The sequence below is a fragment of the Lepidochelys kempii genome, chromosome 5 (assembly GCF_965140285.1).
Source record: "Lepidochelys kempii isolate rLepKem1 chromosome 5, rLepKem1.hap1, whole genome shotgun sequence".
NCBI classification, from domain to species: domain Eukaryota; kingdom Metazoa; phylum Chordata; order Testudines; family Cheloniidae; genus Lepidochelys; species Lepidochelys kempii.
This window is the reverse complement of record NC_136384.1, coordinates 104,837,777-104,857,617: the sequence shown is the minus strand read 5'-3', so window position 1 is coordinate 104,857,617 and position 19,841 is coordinate 104,837,777. Positions and strand designations below refer to the sequence as shown.

Genomic DNA, 19,841 nt, shown 5'->3' with positions numbered 1-19,841 from the left:
CTTTGAATACGTAAAAGTTTCTTTCCTCACACTTGAATATCTTATAGTAGTGGCCATTTCTGCTCTCATAGGATGCTTTTTTCCCCCCGATTTTTATTTTATTTCAAAGGCTCTAACTAAGTTTCCTAGTATCGTTATAGCGTGGGGAGTCCTCCATTCTGGCAGTTAGTGAAAAGAGGAGGGGCTTAGCTATACCTTCTGACAATTCAGACTTTGCCTACATACTGTCAGATTACCAGATATCCAAAACAGGAAAAGAAAATAATCATCAAGTGAGCTGCAATAAAATTCTGTCCTAATTCAGGAAATCATCCCTATTCAGGAAAGCCCTTAACCACATGCTTCATTTTAAGCACATGCTCAAGTCTCACTGAAGTCAATGGGACTTAACACACACAAAGTTCTGCAGGTTTTCGTTAGTAGCCTGCTGTTCAACATCTGTCTGTGCCCTTGATTATGAATAAATTAAAACCACCATGCAATATGTTTCATATACAATGGGTATTTTCAAAGCATTTTTTTCTTACGGCAGGTATTTCTCCAGGTTCCAAACCACTTTCACTACTTTCACTGCTTTCTAGGTCGCTGACATCATCCTCTGTGGACACGCTATTCGTTTCCCCTTTTTCCAGGCACTCTGATTCAAAGGAAGCATATCCAGGTGACTTTTGGCATGATTCAACCCGGAAAGCCTGATTCTGAGATTTTAAAGAATTGTCTTCTTCATTTATACAAATGATAGATGTGGGTCTCGGGAGTGTAGAATCCTTAGGTGTAAAGGAAGCAATACTGGAATCTTCCTTGTCCTCATCTTCTGTTTTTATTTTCTGCATTACAGGAGTAGGGCTGAAAAGTGAGTTTGAACAGATGTTCCCTAGGTATCAAAAATATGGGTTTGTTAATAAACTTCATATTGCATTATTATTATTCTATACCATTCTCACAGCAGTCTGAATTGAATATCAGTTTCATAACTCTGCTTGTCATTTAGAAATCCTGTCTAGCATTCCATCAGCAAAAGGCCAGACTAAAAAGTAGAATGATAAATTATTCTTTGATAAAACATAAGTAATAGCATATTGAGTTTAGAGTGTAAACCTTTTTTTACGTCTTGTTTTTCTTTCTATTGGCATTTTCAATTTGAACAACTAGACAAAGTATTTTTGTATCACTTGAAATTATCAATATGCACTCGACATGATTATTCTGACAGCCTACAGGCAATTTAACTACTTGAAATAACCACTGTAAAAGGTTGGCATATTGAACTTTATACTCTGAATTTACACCTATTATGCCTGTGTGAAAATCTGTCAGTAAACAAGAAATAATTACTTAAAATAAGGAAAATATATTTACAAGAAATATCAAGAATTGTTAGCAAATAGCAGCGCTGACATAAAAATCACAAAAAATTACAGTGAGTAATTTTGTATTTCAGTGCTGCTGAAGATTAATTTCATGTGCAGTATACAATGAAATATTAAAATCATCTATCTGGTTGCAGAATTTACCAATAAGTAGTCCCATCTAATGTCAATGCAGAAATTCCAGATATAAAGAATATTTTCTTTAATTAATTGTTGGAATGTATCAGCCAGAGATTGCAGGCACCAATTGCCAGCACCGTACACGTAACAACGTAGCCCACATCGTAGCTGTCACATCCACAAGGCTCCCTCTACAAAGGTCCAACCTTCCATCTTTTAATTATGAAAAGCAGAATGGAATGAGCTCTACTTTACAAAGCTTGTATTTCACTTTGGCACTTAAGTAGGACTTGTTTTTTCCACAGTGATGAACACTCACAACTTCTATTTAAGTCATTGGGAGTTACAAATGATCCATACCTCTGAAAATGAGGCAAAGAGGTGGATATTGTCAAGTCCCAACTCGGCAAAATATGCACATGCTTACTTCTAAGCACAAGTAGTCCTACTGAAGTCACATCTGGACAATTCACCTTGTCGTCTGTCTGGTGCTGGGAACTGTAAAATGCCTACAGCTTCTGTTTGGTACATTTGAACAAGGATGGTATTTCCAGTAAGGGTAATATCCTTCACTCCTGAAAACCGTTTTGGTGCCAAACTGAAAACAATGGGACTCATCATGTGCTTAAAGTGAGGTATATGCTCAAGTATTTTGCTTAACTGGGGCCTAAACTCCCTTCTGGACAGGAGTGTGAGACTATGTCTTGCCCGCAGTGAAATTCAGAGTCAGCAAGAGAATGAATCTCAGAAAAGGTATCAGCATCAAAGCAGGGTAAATAAAAATATGCTGGCACTGGCATATGTAACGTGTGCACAGGGAGCATGCCCTCTAGCAGACACTTCTAGTGTAGCTTAGGTAACAGAACTTGCACACTTAGAAGTGGGGGATTTTGTGCACAAGGAAAGTAAGACTTTCCATAACACTATACACAATTCGTTTTCTGCTTGCAAATGTAAGCAGTACATCTCAAGTGTATATATTATTTACAGTATCTCTCAGTGGATAAGGTACTTCATATCATTTTCCAGACACGTTTTTCATTTGCTACAATGTGCCAATCTATGGAAGGAGTTAATTTAAAAAAAACAACTACTTTTTTAGGGGAGAGGTTCCTTTCTTTTAAAAATAAATGAGTAAAAATAATTTTACCTGTTTTGCTCTCAGTTCAGTATTTTAAACTGGTTGTACTCTTGCTCCTATCACATACAAATACCATATGATGCTCATGCCTGCATGATTTCCCTGCATAAAAACTTTATGAATAGGCATTTTTAGTTATGCCACTTGGAACAACACTTTTCCCTTATCATCCACAGATTTATGGCATCATAATATCAATAGCCTAAAATTTACAAGTGAAACATAATCAGTCCTTATCTCACCTGAGACCTCAATATTATCCAATAAATGCTGATCCAGCTGCATTCTGCTAATGTTTTTCTCTTCCCCAGAAGGCACTTCTGAATTTACCAGCTTCACTTTTTCTTCTGGCTTTTCATTGACCTTGAAGCCATCTGTAGCTGCTTCAGTGGCTATGATTTCTGCACCAACGATCATAGCTGATTCTCTCTCGTCCTCTGGAGTTTTAAGCTTTTTAGATCGAGATCTGGTATGCTGGAAGCTGTTATAAGAGATATTGCTGTCACAGTAGAATGTCTGTCTTGGATAAGATAAAATGTCTACCAACATAAATGTCCCTTTCACCTGCTTAAAGTGGTAAAAAATTGACAATTTCCCAACTTTTTGTGCCTAGATCGTGTTTACAATTTAAGTGATAGATTAACAATTGATTGGATTTAACCTTCTAATGTTTTATCACAATTCCTTAGAACAAGGTATTAAACTATAAACCTGAAACAACAGCGAGTCTTTCTTAATCAAGTTCCAAAACTAGTTTTTGATGAACCATTCTTCGGAACCTGAAAGTGACTAAGCTGAGCAACATAACAATAGAGAAAAAAAATATGCTCAGCTGCACTAAAATTAGATAATATTGTCCCAGTCCCAGAGTGCACTAGACATTTTGCCTGATCACTCTTGCACATTCATGTAACTTTTACAAAGATAATTATTTTTGGCAACTGTATACGCATCTTTAACATCAGCTACTAGAATCTGAATTAGGGAAAATTTCTGAGGCTTGAAGAAAATGTTATTTTACTACATTTAAGTATATAGATAAAGTGCAACCTCCAGCCCATCTTATGCATATTCTGTACCACCAACAGAAGGGCAAACATGGAGCAAGAATGCTGGCAACTGCTCTCAAAGACTGAATGGGTTGTAATCTGCATGCCCAAGATACAGGGAGTGAGAGTCTCAAGTCCCAGATTCAAGTCTCTAGTATAGCAGGGCAGTACTGTACACATTACTTCATCACAAGTCAGGTGTTGCCAATTTCCAACCTGATGAGACTCATGAGAAGTGTCCTGTGTAGTGGACATCACTAATTTATATCAAAGGGTTGTATATTTTGAACTGCAGATGTAGCCAGTGAGCTAGGAATATTTTGATAATCTTTTTCACCAACCTTTTAAGGAGCCATATTTTACCTCCACTAATATTCTCTGAATTTCCTTCTCTTCCTTCTATCTAGTGATACTTCTAGAAATTGTGTTGCAATGCTGAAAATGGTGATTGGTTGGCATTGTTTTATGACTCCTGGGGATCAAAATTATCATGTTTTTCATCAATACATTACAGCAGAGATGAAACAGAACACACACTTTATCTTCATTTTCACAACATGTATTCCTGTGTGTCTGCACCACTGCCAATCTGGTAATTAAATAGCACAGGAGTGTGTTCTTAGGGGTAGTCCTGGGTTGACCTTGTTGCTCCCTATGGTTAACCACTTCCACCACTAGGGAGTTAGGAGCATGGTGGGTGTACAGGTACTCGTGGCCTTTGGATGGCACCAAGTACTTGCACTCAGCTCTCTTGGAGATGGGTGGCAGGGAGGAGGGAGTTTGCCAGAGGGCATTAGTGATCTTAGAGACCCCATCATGAAGGGGCAGAGCCACCCTGGCCAGTGCCATGTAGCAGAGGACATCGAAGAGAGAGTCCAAGGGCTCCTCTAGCTGCTTCACCTGAAGACCCAGGTTGGCAGCAATCCTCTTACATAGTTCCTGGTGCACTTTAGTGTCATCCGGAGGAACCAGGAGAGGAGGCCCCATTATAGCCTCGTCTGGCGACAATAAGGAAGATGCCAGTGCGGTAGGGTCCTCCACAACCATTGGTGGCCCAATGGCTTGTTCTTCTGTTCCCTCTTGGACCTGCAGGGTGCTTGCGCCCAAGGCTTCGTGCACTAGAGGAGGGCGGGAGAGAGAGGTAGCCGGTCTCTCCAAGGCTCTGGACACAAAGCGGGCAGCCTGGGAGGGCTGGGTGACCCCCCCTCCACGGGTTCCATGGGTACCACGGTGCTGGCCACTGTGCCTGAGACCACGGGGCCGGTTTTTTGGGGCCGACAATGTAGCTAGTACTGGAGCTTGTCCCACTGTCAGGGAACCTTGCCCTGAACCAGGGCTGGATTCTGAGTGGTCACTCCCAGGATGGGGAGGAACTGGGATTACTCTGTCCCAACTGGTGCCGGTCACTCCACCTGGAGTCTGATCTGGAGCTGGATCTTAGGGACTGGTGACGCTTGACGGATGGTTTGGAGCCAGCGATGGCTTGGAGCCAGCAATCTATGTCTTTCACTTGACGAGCGGTACTGGGATGAGGAGCGGGACCTGAAGTCGGAACGAGCCCGCACTGGGAAGCACTCGCACACAGCAATGCCCTCCTAAGGGATCGGCGACGGTCTGAGGAATGGTAAGATCAGTCACACGACAGGTCCCTGGAGCGGTACTGTGGTCTCGGAGATATTGGGTGCTGGGAAAGGTAATCCTCCTGCGGGGTATGTGCCTCCAAAGGTCTGCACCCGGTGGCCAGCAAGCTGCGCCTTGAGTCTCTCTGCTCATGTCCAAGGTCCGGGGACTGAATGGGGCTGCGCTGCATCTGCCTTTCGTGGTCAGATGCGTGGCGGCTAAGGGAAGGTGAGTGCTGGCAGGATGTCCCCCACAATGGGGAATGGTGCTGCTGAGGTGGGGACCGAAGCAGTCCAAATGTGGGTTTACCCCATGACCGGGGAACCACAGGAGCCAGTGTGGGCAGCACCAGAGAGACATGATCCCCTGCGCTGCCTGCAGGGCCTCTGGCGTGGATGGCACCCGGAACTGATGGAGGTGTCTGCTGCTATTCACGGTAGCTGGTGGGGCGTGGGCTGGGCTACATCGCTCCACCAGAGCTTGGGCCTGAGATCCTGATGTGGGTGAAGAGTTGCCCGGCCTGGGACCTTGCTCATATCCAGTCTTATCCTTTCCCTTGTGGGAGGTTGGAGACCGGCCTCACCCCACCTTCTTGGCTGGAGCTATGGATGGGGACAGGTGCTGGCCAGGGGATGGTCCCAGTGGGGCACTGCATACCAAGGTCACGGTGCTCAGTGCCGAGTTGGAGCGTTGCTCCGGTGCCAGGGTGAGGGCCGACTCCACCCGACTCCATAAGCAGCGCTCTTAAACGAATATCACGTTCCTTCTTAGTCCTTGACTTGAAGGACTTGCAAATTTTGCACTTCTCACTAATGTAGCCTTCACCCAAGCAACACAGACAGCTGCTGTGTGGATCACTAATGAGCATGGGCCTCTTGCAGCAATCACAGGGCTTAAAACCTAGGGACATGCCCCGTCCCAAGGCAAAGTCCCGTTTGGGACCTACGAAGTCTCTAACTATAGCTAAGGGATTTATAAACACTAATAGAAAACTATATACAACCTAATACAGGAGATAACTAGTTTGTACGAATGAACAGCAACAGCACTAACAGAAGCAGCAACAGTTCCAGCCATCACTGGCAGCAAGAAGGAACTGAGGGTGGGGGGAACCGGCAGCGCCCTATATACCGTGGTATGTGCGCACCACTCTAGGCGGCACGGGAGCCGGTCCCCTACGGATACTGCTGAGGAAAAAATTTCTGGCATTAGTGCATGTGGTGAGCACACACACCTAAGTTGAATGGACATAAGCAAGCACTCGAAGAAGAAGAATTAGACCAAAGTCCCCAAACTAAGGATCCAATTCAGCAAACAGATTAAACATGTGGTTAGGTGCTTTGATGAATAAGGATGCATTAAAGCATGTAGTAATTTGAGGAATCAGGGCCTAATTTACTTTTTGTTAAGGGAAGAATATCAAACTTAACTTTGAATTGCTGGGATTTTGTATGGTTGGTTTTTGAAAGGACTTTCATAGAAGACTATAGGTTGGAAAACCAGCTTGGATAAGCTAACAACACATTCACACACTCCTGAATATCCCACAAATCAAACTACAATAAAGGTTTGAAAATGTTCCACTAAATCTTCTCTCACACACAGATACACACATGAAAAGTCTGCTTGGAGTATGTGTGCATCCCTCAGCCCTTTGGGTAGGGACCAAGGAAGGTCAGGGGCAACTCTTCACTTAGTAGACATTAAGTGTCATATTTATTGGGAGTCTCAGGAAATAAACTAACAGTTGAGTCAACATGGAAAATGAACATCTCACCCCTAGATGTCAACCTTTACTTCAGGGGTGAGGCACATTTGTGGAACAATATGGGGAAACTCATGTGGAAAGTAACTCCACTCTCCACGAGAACTGAAGCCCCTACCCCCATGAACCCTGATTCATTAGGGGGAAAGCAGAGAGAGGGGTACTGGCCTCAGAACCCTGACTGGATAGAGGACTGGAAAGAAATCTCATAACTGGCTTCCTCCTGCCATCCCACCTGTCACTGGAGAAGAGGAATGCCACTCCAGAATCTGGGGGTAGAGAAGAGGCCCAGGGACCAGGTTACAGCCAGGCTGAAGGAGCAGCCTAGACCCAGCAAAGAAGCCTTGACTAGCGTGGTGACTGTGGACATGGACACCAGGCAAGGCAGCAGAGACTGGGATTCATCACTCCAAGCTTGCACTGTGCCCAAGCACCGGCAACCACTACAAGGGCCAGAAAGGAACCTGGGGACTAAGACACTGGTAACTGTTTGGACCCTGGACTGAGTAACGTGGTATTAGTTTGAACATTTAAGCCTTGGGTGGGGGCTACATAACAAACTGGGGTGCCCCCACCACACAATGCCGTTGCCAGTGTTTTACTCATCCAGTGGATAAGCAGAGAATGTTGGTCTCCTGTGCTATCTCATCACCTTTTAAGAGAAGAAAATTCATTTAAAAAGTAAAGAAGGAAATTCACAGTTTAGTGTTCACTTGCCAATATGTAGTCACAATGGGGCATCGTCCTTAATTATTTAATGTTTGCAAAAATGATTTGAAGATTAAAAGTGCTATTAAAGGACTAAGGATTATCCTTAACTTGATCCAATTGTGCCCTGCTGTGACAAGACACAAGCAAAGCTCATCTCATAATTTTAGCAGTTAAAACTCAAAGCAATAATGAATAGGAAAATCAGTTGGAATTCTGTTAAGTGCAAACAGAAGAGAAACGCTGCATGTAAAGAAAACTTTCCCCCAAAATACACTATCTGCACGATGACACTGGATCCAGCTGTAAAAATATCAAAAGTCAAAACTTTGATAGCGTCAATGATAACTCAAAAAGTTAACTTTTCAGGTATGTCAGTAAAGTCTGCATTGACAATTGGGTTAAGGTTTTCATTATGCCAAATTCCAACCTGTTAATCCATGTTAGGACACAGATATTTAGACCTGTTTGCAAAGGCCTATACTTTAAAAACAGGCCTAAATATCTATATCTTAACACTAATTTATTACCCCGGCTTGCCAGAACCCGCAACTACCATTACGAGAGTCCAGCTGCGTGGACTGTTGGGGAGGGGGATTTACAGGCTGCCGCTCGCCTACACAATCCATAGCAGATATAGCAGGTATTGACAGTGGTATTGTGAGAGTCTGCCAAATAGCTCTCTCTCTATAGCACTCCTAGGCTACAAGCTAGTGACCATTAAGTCTATTGCTAGAGGTTGTGCACAGCTGCTGCAGTTCTGCACCTGTTTTATACCCCCCTTTTCTAACTCTAGCATTTAGCTCACTCCCTACAGATGTTTTCCTGATCTCCTAGCTGGAGATGTTGTTACACACAGTGTAAGTGCCAGTGAACACACCCTCACGAAAGGAATAGATTTAAATATTGCATTAGAAGCAATGGCCACCTCTCCATGTGCATAAACTTCAGCTATGCATTTTCCTTTCATGTTGCAAAATGAATGTATTTTTCATTTAAACAATCACTATGAATTATGACTTTCTTGGCCTCAAGCTCATGGTTAAATTATAAGAAGAGCTAAATTAGCTGTGACTAGAATAAATCAACAACTCTAATGGAATGTCAGAGAAAAGGGCATTGAAAAAAATGGAAACATACAACATATTTAACTTTAATTAAATGGAAGGTGAACAACTCCAATTACCATTTGGGAGGTTTCTTTGTTTTCCTTCTTCTCTGCAACCAGGCCTTTACCTCAGGTGTTGTTTCAGGCGTGGGTTTCATGTGATCAATGGTATATAAATCCTTTCCTTGTTTCCACAGTTGATATCTGTCTGGTTGAAACTTCCTTACAAAGATATCCATGGATATTGTTACCATGTCGTTCCTGCAGGTGCACTGGGGGAGAAATCAGAAATATATACTGCATGTGAAAAACTAAATGATTTGCCGTAGTTTGTAGTAGAAAAAGCCTTGAATATGAAACTCCTTTTTTGGGAGGAATGGTCATACAGAAAATATTACCTGGGCAACTAGAGCCATACCTGGATTCATCACGGTTCTGTGAGGACAGTCCATTTAGCATATATATAGTATGGAAATTTCATTGGTTGATGAACTCCTACTAATAACAGACAAAAAGCAAGCATCTATGCGGTTTCTTTTAGGTCCATTATCTGCACTTGTTATTATTAAGCACGAGGGTACTGTTGAACCCAACAGATAGACTGGATTACCCTTGAATGGCTCCATTATTTTCTCTGGTTTCAGAGTAGCATCCGATGAAGTGAGCTGTAGCCCATGAAAGCTTATGCTCAAATAAATTTGTTAGTCTCTAAGGCACCACAAGTACTCCTTTCCTTTTTGCATTATTTTCTCTCTCTCTGAGGGGACTCAATGAGTAGTTTTGAGTGGTTGCTCATCTGCCCCAAGGGTTTTTAGTGGGGGTGGGGGGGATTACAGCATTCTGTTCTATCGCCACTCCTTTTCAACACGAATGTCAGACCCTTAGGGAAGGCAAAAAAAGACCATATCACTTTTTTCTTGCTCCAAAATCTACCTATTCTCCCAAGCTTTTACACAATTGGAAAGGATTGAGTGAGACGTGTGAGGATGCTTGTTCTGAAAAGAGTGGAGAACAGTTTTTAGATTCTTAGAGTATGTCTACACAACAGAAGTTATGCACAGGCTAGCCTACCTGAGCTAGTTTGAAGCCAGCTAGCATGGGCAACAATAGGAGTGAAGACAGCAGAGCATGGGCTTCAGCCCAGGTAGTAAAAGCCCAGGATGGACGCTATGTTCTCAGCTCACTAAGCCCACACTAAAGCTCATGCTGTGCTGTCTTCACTGCTACTGTTACCTGCACTATCCAAATTCAAATTACTTCAGGTAGACTAGCCCATGTACAGCTTTTGCTGTGTAGACATACCCTTAAATTTTAAGGCCAGAAGGGAGTGTTGTCATCTAGTCTGACCTCCTGAGTAACAAAGGCCAAGGCATTTTACTTCATAATTCTATCAAACCAATGACTTTAGTTTGGTAATTGGTCCAAATTCTTTAATGTATTGCTATTCTTGATAAAGTCTCTATGTGCCCACAGAGATCTGAACTGAAATTATTTTAAAAACACTGAAATAAATAGTAATGAATTTGCAAGTAAGATTCTCTCACTTAAAATAACAGATACTAAAATATTATCTTCAAAGCAAATTTACTGTACCTGAAACTCAAAACAATCTTTATATTAGGAGACTATATGCGAATCAATAAGCCTGCAGCACATAAACCATTCATGCTAAGAACACGTTTTTTTAGCTAAAAAATTGATTCTCCAAAATTGAAAAACCATGAAATGTCTTAATGTTGTATCTAATGAAATGTCTCAATGGATAAGTGAAACTAAGCCATATAGCTAATGTAACCTTTCAGGTGAATGAAAGAATGAAAACAAATTAACACTGTATGGCCTGACCTTCTAGTCCTCTATGATTCGTTCTATCATGCCTTTTTAACTGAACAGGATGTCTAACCACAGATGGAATTAAATTTGCTTGTAACTGACTGCTAAATAGGCACACTGCCTTTGTGTACTGCAGGTATATTTTCTCTCTCCTCCATCCACCAGCCACTTCTACCCCATCCTTCTTTTCCTTGAAAATCATAAAATCTATACTGGAAAAGGGGATTAGAAATGTCATAAAATGCCCTGCTTTCCTTTCAATACTTTAAAAACACACATCCAGCGTAACATAAAAAAGCTGAACAGGAAACTACTTCAGGCAGCAGCCAGAACTCCATTGAAATCAGACATTTATACAGTCGTGGCAAATTGCTGCAAACATGAAAAAGCAATTTAAAAACTGGTTTTGTAGAAATTAACCTCCCATGAAGAAAATGTTTTTGCCAATACTTTTTGTTTGAGGTACGTCAACCAAAGCCTAACCCAAAGGAAAATTCTCTTACTGACCAAATCCCAGATCTAGAGTGTGGAAATTATGTGATATTTCAACACTTGAAGTTGTTATGACTCAGGGATGTTATCTTTTAATGCAATTCCTTGGATCTTTTGATGACTGCTAGCGTGATAAATGTCATACTAGTTTTTGTCTCAAGTAAACAACTCCAGGAAAGATTTCTGAATTTACATTTTGCTCTGCTACATTTTCCAATGAAATTTTTAACACAATTTGAATCAGAAGAAAGAGTGTGACTAGAATCATGGCAGCTCACAATGCAAGAATTCAGCACTGCTCTCAAAAGAGTAGAAGAGAAGACATGTCATACCCCACACTTTCATGATACTAGTTTTCCTTGCTAGTACCACAGCATTATTCTACACATAACATTGATATATATTAATACTAAGATCTTATATAGTGCTTTTCAGCAGCAGATCTCAAAGCCCTTTACAAAAGAGATGGAGAAATTGAGAGATAAAGTGTCTTGCACAAGGTAACACAGAAGGCCAGAGGCAGAGCTGGGATTAGAAGCCAAGACTCCTGAGTCCCAGTGCGGTGCACAATCTACTAGGCAACACAGTATCTCATTTCCCTCATACACTGGGATGCAGTCATTGTAGCTGCTTCTGTCTGATACTTTGGCTGGAGGGGCGTGATTACCAGTTTCATATATATAGATAGGGAAGGACAGGTTATATTAAATCCATTATTTTAGGGAAACTTCTTTTAAGCATATATTTTTTTAAATCAGTCGTTCTCAGTTTTAGTTAAATTATTTTCTGAAACCTCCTAAAAATGAACAATCCTTACACATTTAAAAGTACAATTTCCTTAATAGCTATTTTTAAAGTCTGCAATTTAACTGAATTCCCTACTTCTGTATAGAAGGTGCTGCTGTACAACACCCAAATACCTACCCCGTGATGTTATTCATAATTCTCCCCATTTAGTGGAGCTAATATACAGACGAGAAAATCATTCAGAGTATTAAAGGAGGAGGTCCCGAGATCACAATCACATCAAAAGTGCTAGAGTGACAGCACTTCATGATGTTTGATGCCTAGAAACAAAATTATCTGATGTGATTTTTCTTTTTCCAGGGAGAGCACTGTATTATTTTTGTACTAAGCTCTTATTCTACTGTGGCCAGCTTACCTCATTCAGAGAGTCACGGATCAATAACACTGAGTAGTTACAAAAAAGCACTGATAGTCCTTCTGGATATTGGATAGGTGCAAACGACTGTCCACTGGAATAGCCTTCATCATTAAGAGCTAAATGCATTACATAAGGACAAGTGACACTGAATTAATCCCCTAGTTTACACACAAAATCCCTTTGAATGCAAGCTACACTGCTATGCAGAGATGACAAATGGTTGCTTAAGGAACAGTTTTAAAAGATTACTGTCTTTGCTGTTAGGCATCAAGTCTTCAAGCAATTTGGGAAAGGGCCAATATTTAAATCAGCATTGATTTATTGAAAGAAAAAATCCAACAAGAAAAAATATCCAATGATACGATGATAATGTTCTAAAAGAAAAGTTTTATAATAAATTATGCCTAAATGAGGTACAAAAATCTCCCTTTTAATAATCTTTGAATATTTGATGCTGTTTTTATACTACTACTGAAGTGCATTACATTTGTGTAAAAGTAAAAAAGTTTATCACTATCTAAAATGAGAAAACAGCAGAATTTTAATAATATTTGCAGGATTATCAATATGCTAATTAAAGCCTGAAGATTTAAGGTTCTAGACACTGGAGGCTAGAAACATTTGAAAGCATCGTATTAGACAGTGAAAGCAGATATACGCTGCAAAACATTTCTATTTATTTTCCCCAAAATGTGCCAAGAAAGAAATACGTTGCTTTGATAAATAATCTGGAAGGCTTGGGGTTTTTAAAGTGTTCTTTCCTCATTTCCCATCTGACTTACTTATAGTTGACAGTTACATGGCTTTCTGCTTCCAAGACAGAAGAGTGAGTGAGAACATCTCTTTCTGAAGCTAACTTGAACGTCATTCTCTTGAAGAGCTCCACTGGGAAGAGACCATAGGACATGCAACTCCCCAACAAAATACTTAGGGTGTCATGTTCACTGTTCACAAGAAACTTAGAAAAAATTCATCATATTTTTAAAGGTAAAAAATATTTTCATGTGGAATAAAAATTAAAAATTACTTTTTTTTATAAACTGACAAAAAATAGAAAGTCGTCTGATGTTACCACCTGATGGGTATTCTTTGGCCTAAGTGAAATGAGCTGTGCTCAGCCCATGCCCTAGCAGACAAGTGTCCATACTACAAAAAACTACCACCCTTCCCCATCCCCCAAATTGGCATCCTTGTTAGGTACTTCAGCAGAGAATCACGAACTGAATAAGCATAGGGACTCCTGGTCAGGATTGAAACATATTGATAGAAACGGGAGAGAATTTTATTTGCTGCTGCCTGTGCAACACACCCAACTCTGAGGATAAGCTGTTACATCAATGGCAATTTACGCCCAATAAAATTAAAAGAATAGTTCATGTTGGAGGTGGTAAATGTTGTAGCAGGAGTAGTGAAAGGAATTCCTTATCCATATATAGTATAATTGGCTTCTTATATGGGATTACAAGCAAAGATCATCATGGTGATCAAAAAGATTATGGAAATAGACCTCCTTCATGATCCTTTGGTATTATTATTATTGGGTTTATTATTAGTTCTACTAGTATAAAGAAAACAGCTTGACAGAAACATTTATTAGTGTTTGATAGCAGTGAGTTGAAAGAAAATGGTTTCATCCACTTTATTAAATTGGTATAACAGACTGTGAAATGTATTTGTAATGGAGAAAACTGCCTACTTGAGAAATCTTTTTTTTTAATTGCAAAGAATGCCATTTCTGAATAACTTAAACAAAATGAATATTGGCAAAGACTAAATATTTTGACTGGTTTTGCCTGTCTAAGCCATACTTTCCTCCCCTTTTAGGCTCTGATTCAAAAAGGTAATTAAGCATGTGCCAAACTGTAAGCATCTGTATAGCTCCATTTAAGACAATGGGATTATTCATGTGTTTACAGTTAGACATGTGTTTACATGCCTTCCTTAATCGAGGCCTTACACCCAATGTCAGCAAATCACTTAAGGATGTTTATTATTTTAAGAATGTGAATAGTCCCATTGATCTGGACATGCACAACTGAAAGACAGATACAGCAGTGGATTTAAGTGGCAGACCAAAACTTTATTAATTTAATAATGGGGCAGGCACTATACACACCTCTTACATACCTGGCATTTAACTGGGTCCACTATGGGGTTACTCAGCTCCCAATATATAACCATTAACTCAAGGTATACCTTCTTCAGCCTGCTTCTAAGACTAGACTCAGTCTGAATTCTCTTGCCCTGCCCACCACCAGGAGGGTAGAGGGTACCAAGAGGGACCTCATTCTGAAAAGACTTCAGGTCTCCCCTTCTCCTCACAGGCACAAAGTCCATCAGGAAAATCCTGGATCTCATTTCCACCTGGTAGATGGCCCTTTTTAGCTTTTATCTTCACTGGATACCAGCCACTGGGAGAACCAGCAATTAGCTTAATTGTGTGCATACACACACACACCCCCTCCAAAGTGCCTAGTATCTATTTCCTGCCAAATGCAATCCCTAAGATCCCATAGGCAATGTCAGTCCTGTATCTGAGACGTGCACAAGGTGACTGTAGTTTGCCTTTCAGTGAGCACAGAAGAGATATGAGCTATTTCCGCAACATGTCACCTCTGCCATATCATTGAAGGTAAAGAACCTCAACCCTGAAGCTCAGTTGTGATCTCCCTGCTGACCTGGCTGCCTGCTTGTAGGCCCAATGCTGTACAACAGCCACAGATCCAGACAGCAACCGTTTTCTGATGTCCCCTACAATCACAGATAGGGTTAGTTCTCACTCTTTTGCCTGCTCCAGTAATCCATCAGCAGGGTAAACATAGGTCCTGTCAGAGTGCCTGGATCCTTGAGAAGTAAAAAAAAAAAAAAAACAACCCTCCAATGCTGTTGGCGTTGCTGCCTCAAACCTGAAAGAATGTGTGGAAAAATCTGCCAGATTGAGACCCAAGTGAGCTAATGCATTCCTCATTACCACAGCAAACTGGTAGCTGGTCAAGTAGTTACCATCCCTGTGTACAACTAGGTGGGCCTGGCTCCCACATACATGTGGTTCCAACAAAAACTGTTTGCGGCTTTTACCAGACATCCCCATTCAGCTGAGCATTTCCTTAGCTCTACCATGGCCTCTTTTCTAGTCTGATCAGTTTCCGAATACCTTAATTTCAAGTCGATTGCTCCTTGTTAAAACGATACATCCGCCACTCTAATACATGCCAGGAGCTGGCCCCTGCCACCTGTACGCTATTTCACTAAGCCTGAAAGCATCAACAAGGACTTGACAAATGAATCTTTAAATAGAAATGCCTCCATCCCACAACTGCACTCCCTAGGTAAAGCCTTCGATAACCCAGCAAATTTCACAGAGGGATGGTATACCGGTTATCTTCTTTGCAACGCTCATTTCATGACCATACCTCCAAAACCTTCTGTAGTAAGAGTCCTCTACATAAGCCAGTAAATCCTGCCACTATGCAATAAACCAGGCCAACCAGGAAACCCAGTATTGCAGAGGAAGCTAGTCCATGATGCATCGTAGACACTCCGTATCTCACCAACCGAGGCTCAGTGATGGCACAAACAAAAGAGACCTAACTTAACTCTAAATTACATAAACCTAACAATTGCAGCTTTATAAACCATGATTGCCCTTGGGACTCTGGGGTTTTCATCCATTCTGAATCATGGCTCCACAAACCACTACTTGTGACATATCCTCTGGATCTAAGCATCATATGCTATACAAAGGTGTTATGAGGTTTAACATAATGAACTGAAAGTAGCTGGGGACCATAGCAAAATACAGTAGCTATATAACACAGACAGTGTTATATAACAGTGTTTCACAATGCGGATAGGATGTTATAATAAAAATTCTTTCTTGTTATAGCTGATGAAACCTACTGTAATCAATTTTCATATAGATCAAATGAAAATAGAAGTTTTGGTACTTTTATTTCTCAAGTATTTTTTTGGCCTTAATTCTGCTATGTAAACATTTAAGAGAAATGCAGTGTCTACGTCAAAATGCAATTTCCAATTCTATGTCAAATCTTCTTGTGCACAACCATGTGAAACCATGTGTAAGAATATAGTCAAGAGACATCAACAAGAGTTTCTCTCTGTTGTGGTAAAAGGACCAATAACTACGATGAAAAATGCATATAAAAGACAAACAGAATGAAAAAACAATTAGGTCTGCAGCATTCTACATGTGCTGTAGAAATTCCCATCCTAAAAGCATACTACAAAAGGGGACTTATTAAGCTATTAGTCTTTAAAATGCTTTCCCAATTGTTTATAATGAATGAAAGCTTTCATCGTGTTAGAGTGGTAGTTAGCAGTGATATAGCTATAACAATTCAGATTCTTATTACTAAATCTGCAGAGACTGAACAGTAGAATAGAATGTTTCACTTGTTACGCACTTTTCTTACAATAAGATAGAATTTAGAGGAGTGAAAGATGTACTCTGAGAAACTACTACTTCTTACAGGCGATATAACAAACTCTTTCATTTAACAGATTACCTACAGAACAAGCATTTAATAGGTACTGTTTCTCAGGAGGAGAGGATTTAGAGAACCATAGTAACAATAACCATTCGTTGCTGCTAGAATCAGGGAGTGATATATTTTTACACTGACCTTCTGGCAACTTGTAGGCTTTGCTGCAGAAACCTTTGATATCAGTTATCCATCTGTACAAGCTCCAGTAAAACAAGTGTTCCTTTGACAAGAGTCTTGAAGAGGACACTCAGTTCCAGTCAAACAAAGCACAAACAGAAACTTCCAGTATGCCACTCTTTGTTGTCGGGTTTTTTAAACTATCTTAATGTTTTATTTGTGCATTAGAATAAAACTAGCATGTTATACTGATTTGCAGCATAAATATATGAGCAAGTGGGTTGCATTCTCTCCAGTACGCTAATGTATAACCAGAACAAATATGTTTTTCTTTGATCCTACTGTCTCTGCCCAGTTACATATAATATCACTCATGTGGTAAGGTGTTACAAGAGTGAAGCTAGTCAGCATTAGGAAGAACAGCATCCAGGTGTGGACCCATATTGGAGACAGGTAAAAATGGGAACAGATTTAATCTGTGGGAAACAGGGTGAGAGAAGGGGACTTTAAGCCCATGAGAAGCAATTTGTACATCTCAACTTGTGCCCAATAAATTCAAGTTGTCACTTCAGAGTAACATACCTGAAACATAGGACAGTACTCTACTGCACTCTGTTTCACAAACAATGTCATTCATCTAGCACGCGGTTTTAAGCAATTAAAAAGGATTATTATTATTAAACACTGAATTTCATTAATTGAAATTACAACAGCCAGAGTTTCAGAAATAGCTACGGTAAAAGATGCACAACTACTTCCAGTCTGACCCCCCTTTCAGTTGCTTTCTAAAATTTTAGTGTTTCTGGATTAAATGCTCCATGTTCAGTGTCTGGCCTCAGAGGAACTTTTTTTAAACTCTGCAAAAAAACAGCTCTTCCACTTCTGAGTGAAGTTTTTTTCTAAGCTCATAGTATAAGGGTCTGTACTTCATGGACACATTCCTCAATCTCTCTGCGGTCCCTGCCAACAACCAACCACATTTTGAAACCCTCTTTTTGGGTTTCCATGACACTGCCCAGTCCTGGTTCTCCTACCTGGTTAAACCTCTCTATTTGTGGCCCCCAAGCATCTGTCCATACTGCCTACCACACTTCCCTCCTAAATGACTTCACCCATGCCCATGATCTTTTATATCTCTATTCTAGTTACTCTTACACCAGTCTCTCCAACCCTGACTTCGTCTCCTCTGTTCAGGCTCACATCTCTTCCTGTCTCTCTAATATTTCTTCATGGATGTCCTATGCCTGGAATGGGTATCCTTCTTTATAAGTGCCAAGTGCCCTTACACTCTTCTTTCAGATCCCTCCTAAAAATATGCATCTTTCACCTTGTTTTCCAGTAATGATTTCCACTTCTTTGCTCTCTTCTCCTCTTCTGCCTGACTTCATTCTCTGTTTTTAAAACCTTGGAGCTTATGATATTTGTTCACTATGGACAAGATGATCACTTGGCCTATGCACGTGTGCGGGCAGGAAGGGGTCATGAGCCTACATTTACTGTTATGCGTGGGCTGTCCACATGGCTGGTCCCAGACAGGAGCAGGCTCCACAGGACTGCTCTGTTCCTAACCCCACACAGACAGGTGAGCAGGGGGCAAAGAAGACTAGAGAAGGAGAGGAGAAGAGACCCCCAATGTGCCAGCCAGCACAGATGAACCAGTGAGGAGCGGTGAGCAATCTGATACGAGTCTGGGTGAGTAGCAGACTGCCTTCCTGCCTTGGAGCAAGGGGAAGCTAAAAAAAGGAGTTATGATTCTTAAAATCCTCTCCTTGCCCACTCATGGGGTGGCAAAGCTACGTACTACTTCTCACTCCAGCATAGAAGAAAAATGACAACTCATATTGACTCCGATTATTTTTATTTATTTTAATATTCTGCACTCCTTTCTCTGTCCCTTTCCTTTGTCTCTTACCTTCATGTTCTACCTTTATCTAAATTAGATTATAAACTCTATCGAACATGGACAGTGTATTTTATTGGTCCTTGTAATGCATCATGCAAATTTATGCTGCTAAATAATCTATTCAACATAATATTTGAACTGTATACTCTGCTGTTAGCCAAGTACAGCATTTCTAGTCATACTCTTCTGCAAGGTTCAGTCTGTAAACTTATGCAGAGATTTATTTTTCAGATATATAAGAGAAATAATAAAACGACATACTGTAGTAAAAACCCTTTTTTATTAAATAATTCAACTGAAATTCTCATACAAAGTCACCTGCTCTACAAAAATGTGCACAACACATCAGGATCCTATTGTTTAATATATAAATCTATACCACTTAGGCTTTTTCATTCATTCATAAAACTAGACAATGAAAAGTGGAAATTCTAAACTAATTTACTGTAGAATTATTTTCAGACCAGAGGAACAAATTATAGAAGCCCCTTTTCTCTTTCTAATATGCCAGTTCACATTTGTACTGCATTTCCTTGGGTCAAGAAAATAAGGGATAGAGAAACCAGATAAAAAACTTTGCCTCTTAACTCAGAAAAAAATAGTAGCAAACTATTCAGAAAGAATACAACAAAATGCAAATAAAATGAACTTCCAGAATGTAAAGTGTGGTTACACTTTGAAAAGCAACTCTGAACATGCCAGTGTAGACACTTATGTATATGTCCCTCACAGTCAGTCAACTCCCACTGAGATCAATGTGAATCTTTCAGTTGACTTTAGCGTGTGTTGGATTGGGCCCTCGGGAATTTCTGGGTCACATTTCCTCAGTTTTTGCTCACACTTGCTTCTATGTCACAACTGATTTTTATTTTTATTTTTTTAACTGCCAACAATCAAATTCAACCTGAGATCTCAGAGTCAGGTTATCTTCTCTGTAGCTTACAC

At 40.5% G+C, this 19,841-nt stretch overlaps 1 protein-coding gene across 26 annotated transcripts in view; it reads right to left on the bottom strand.

Annotated features, from left to right (window-relative positions):
- Nucleotides 1–19,841, bottom strand: part of KDM4C (lysine demethylase 4C) — a 437,490-nt gene that overhangs the window by 184,608 nt on the left and 233,041 nt on the right. For 22 of the 26 annotated variants that reach the window (XR_012159108.2, XM_073345318.2, XM_073345317.2 and 19 more), the window contains 3 exons: nt 8,960–9,153; nt 2,874–3,112; nt 528–874 (listed from right to left, as the gene is read on the bottom strand). Coding sequence is in view for 25 of the 26 variants with exons in the window: in XM_073345318.2 (XP_073201419.1) it covers nt 528–874; nt 2,874–3,112; nt 8,960–9,153 (780 nt within the window). In the remaining variant the exon portion in view is untranslated. Of the gene's footprint in view, nt 1–527; nt 875–2,873; nt 3,113–3,973; nt 4,153–8,959; nt 9,154–12,368; nt 12,488–19,841 lie in introns of those variants that run through there. The other 4 variants (XM_073345331.1, XM_073345332.2, XM_073345335.2 and 1 more) reach the window with 4 other exon arrangements.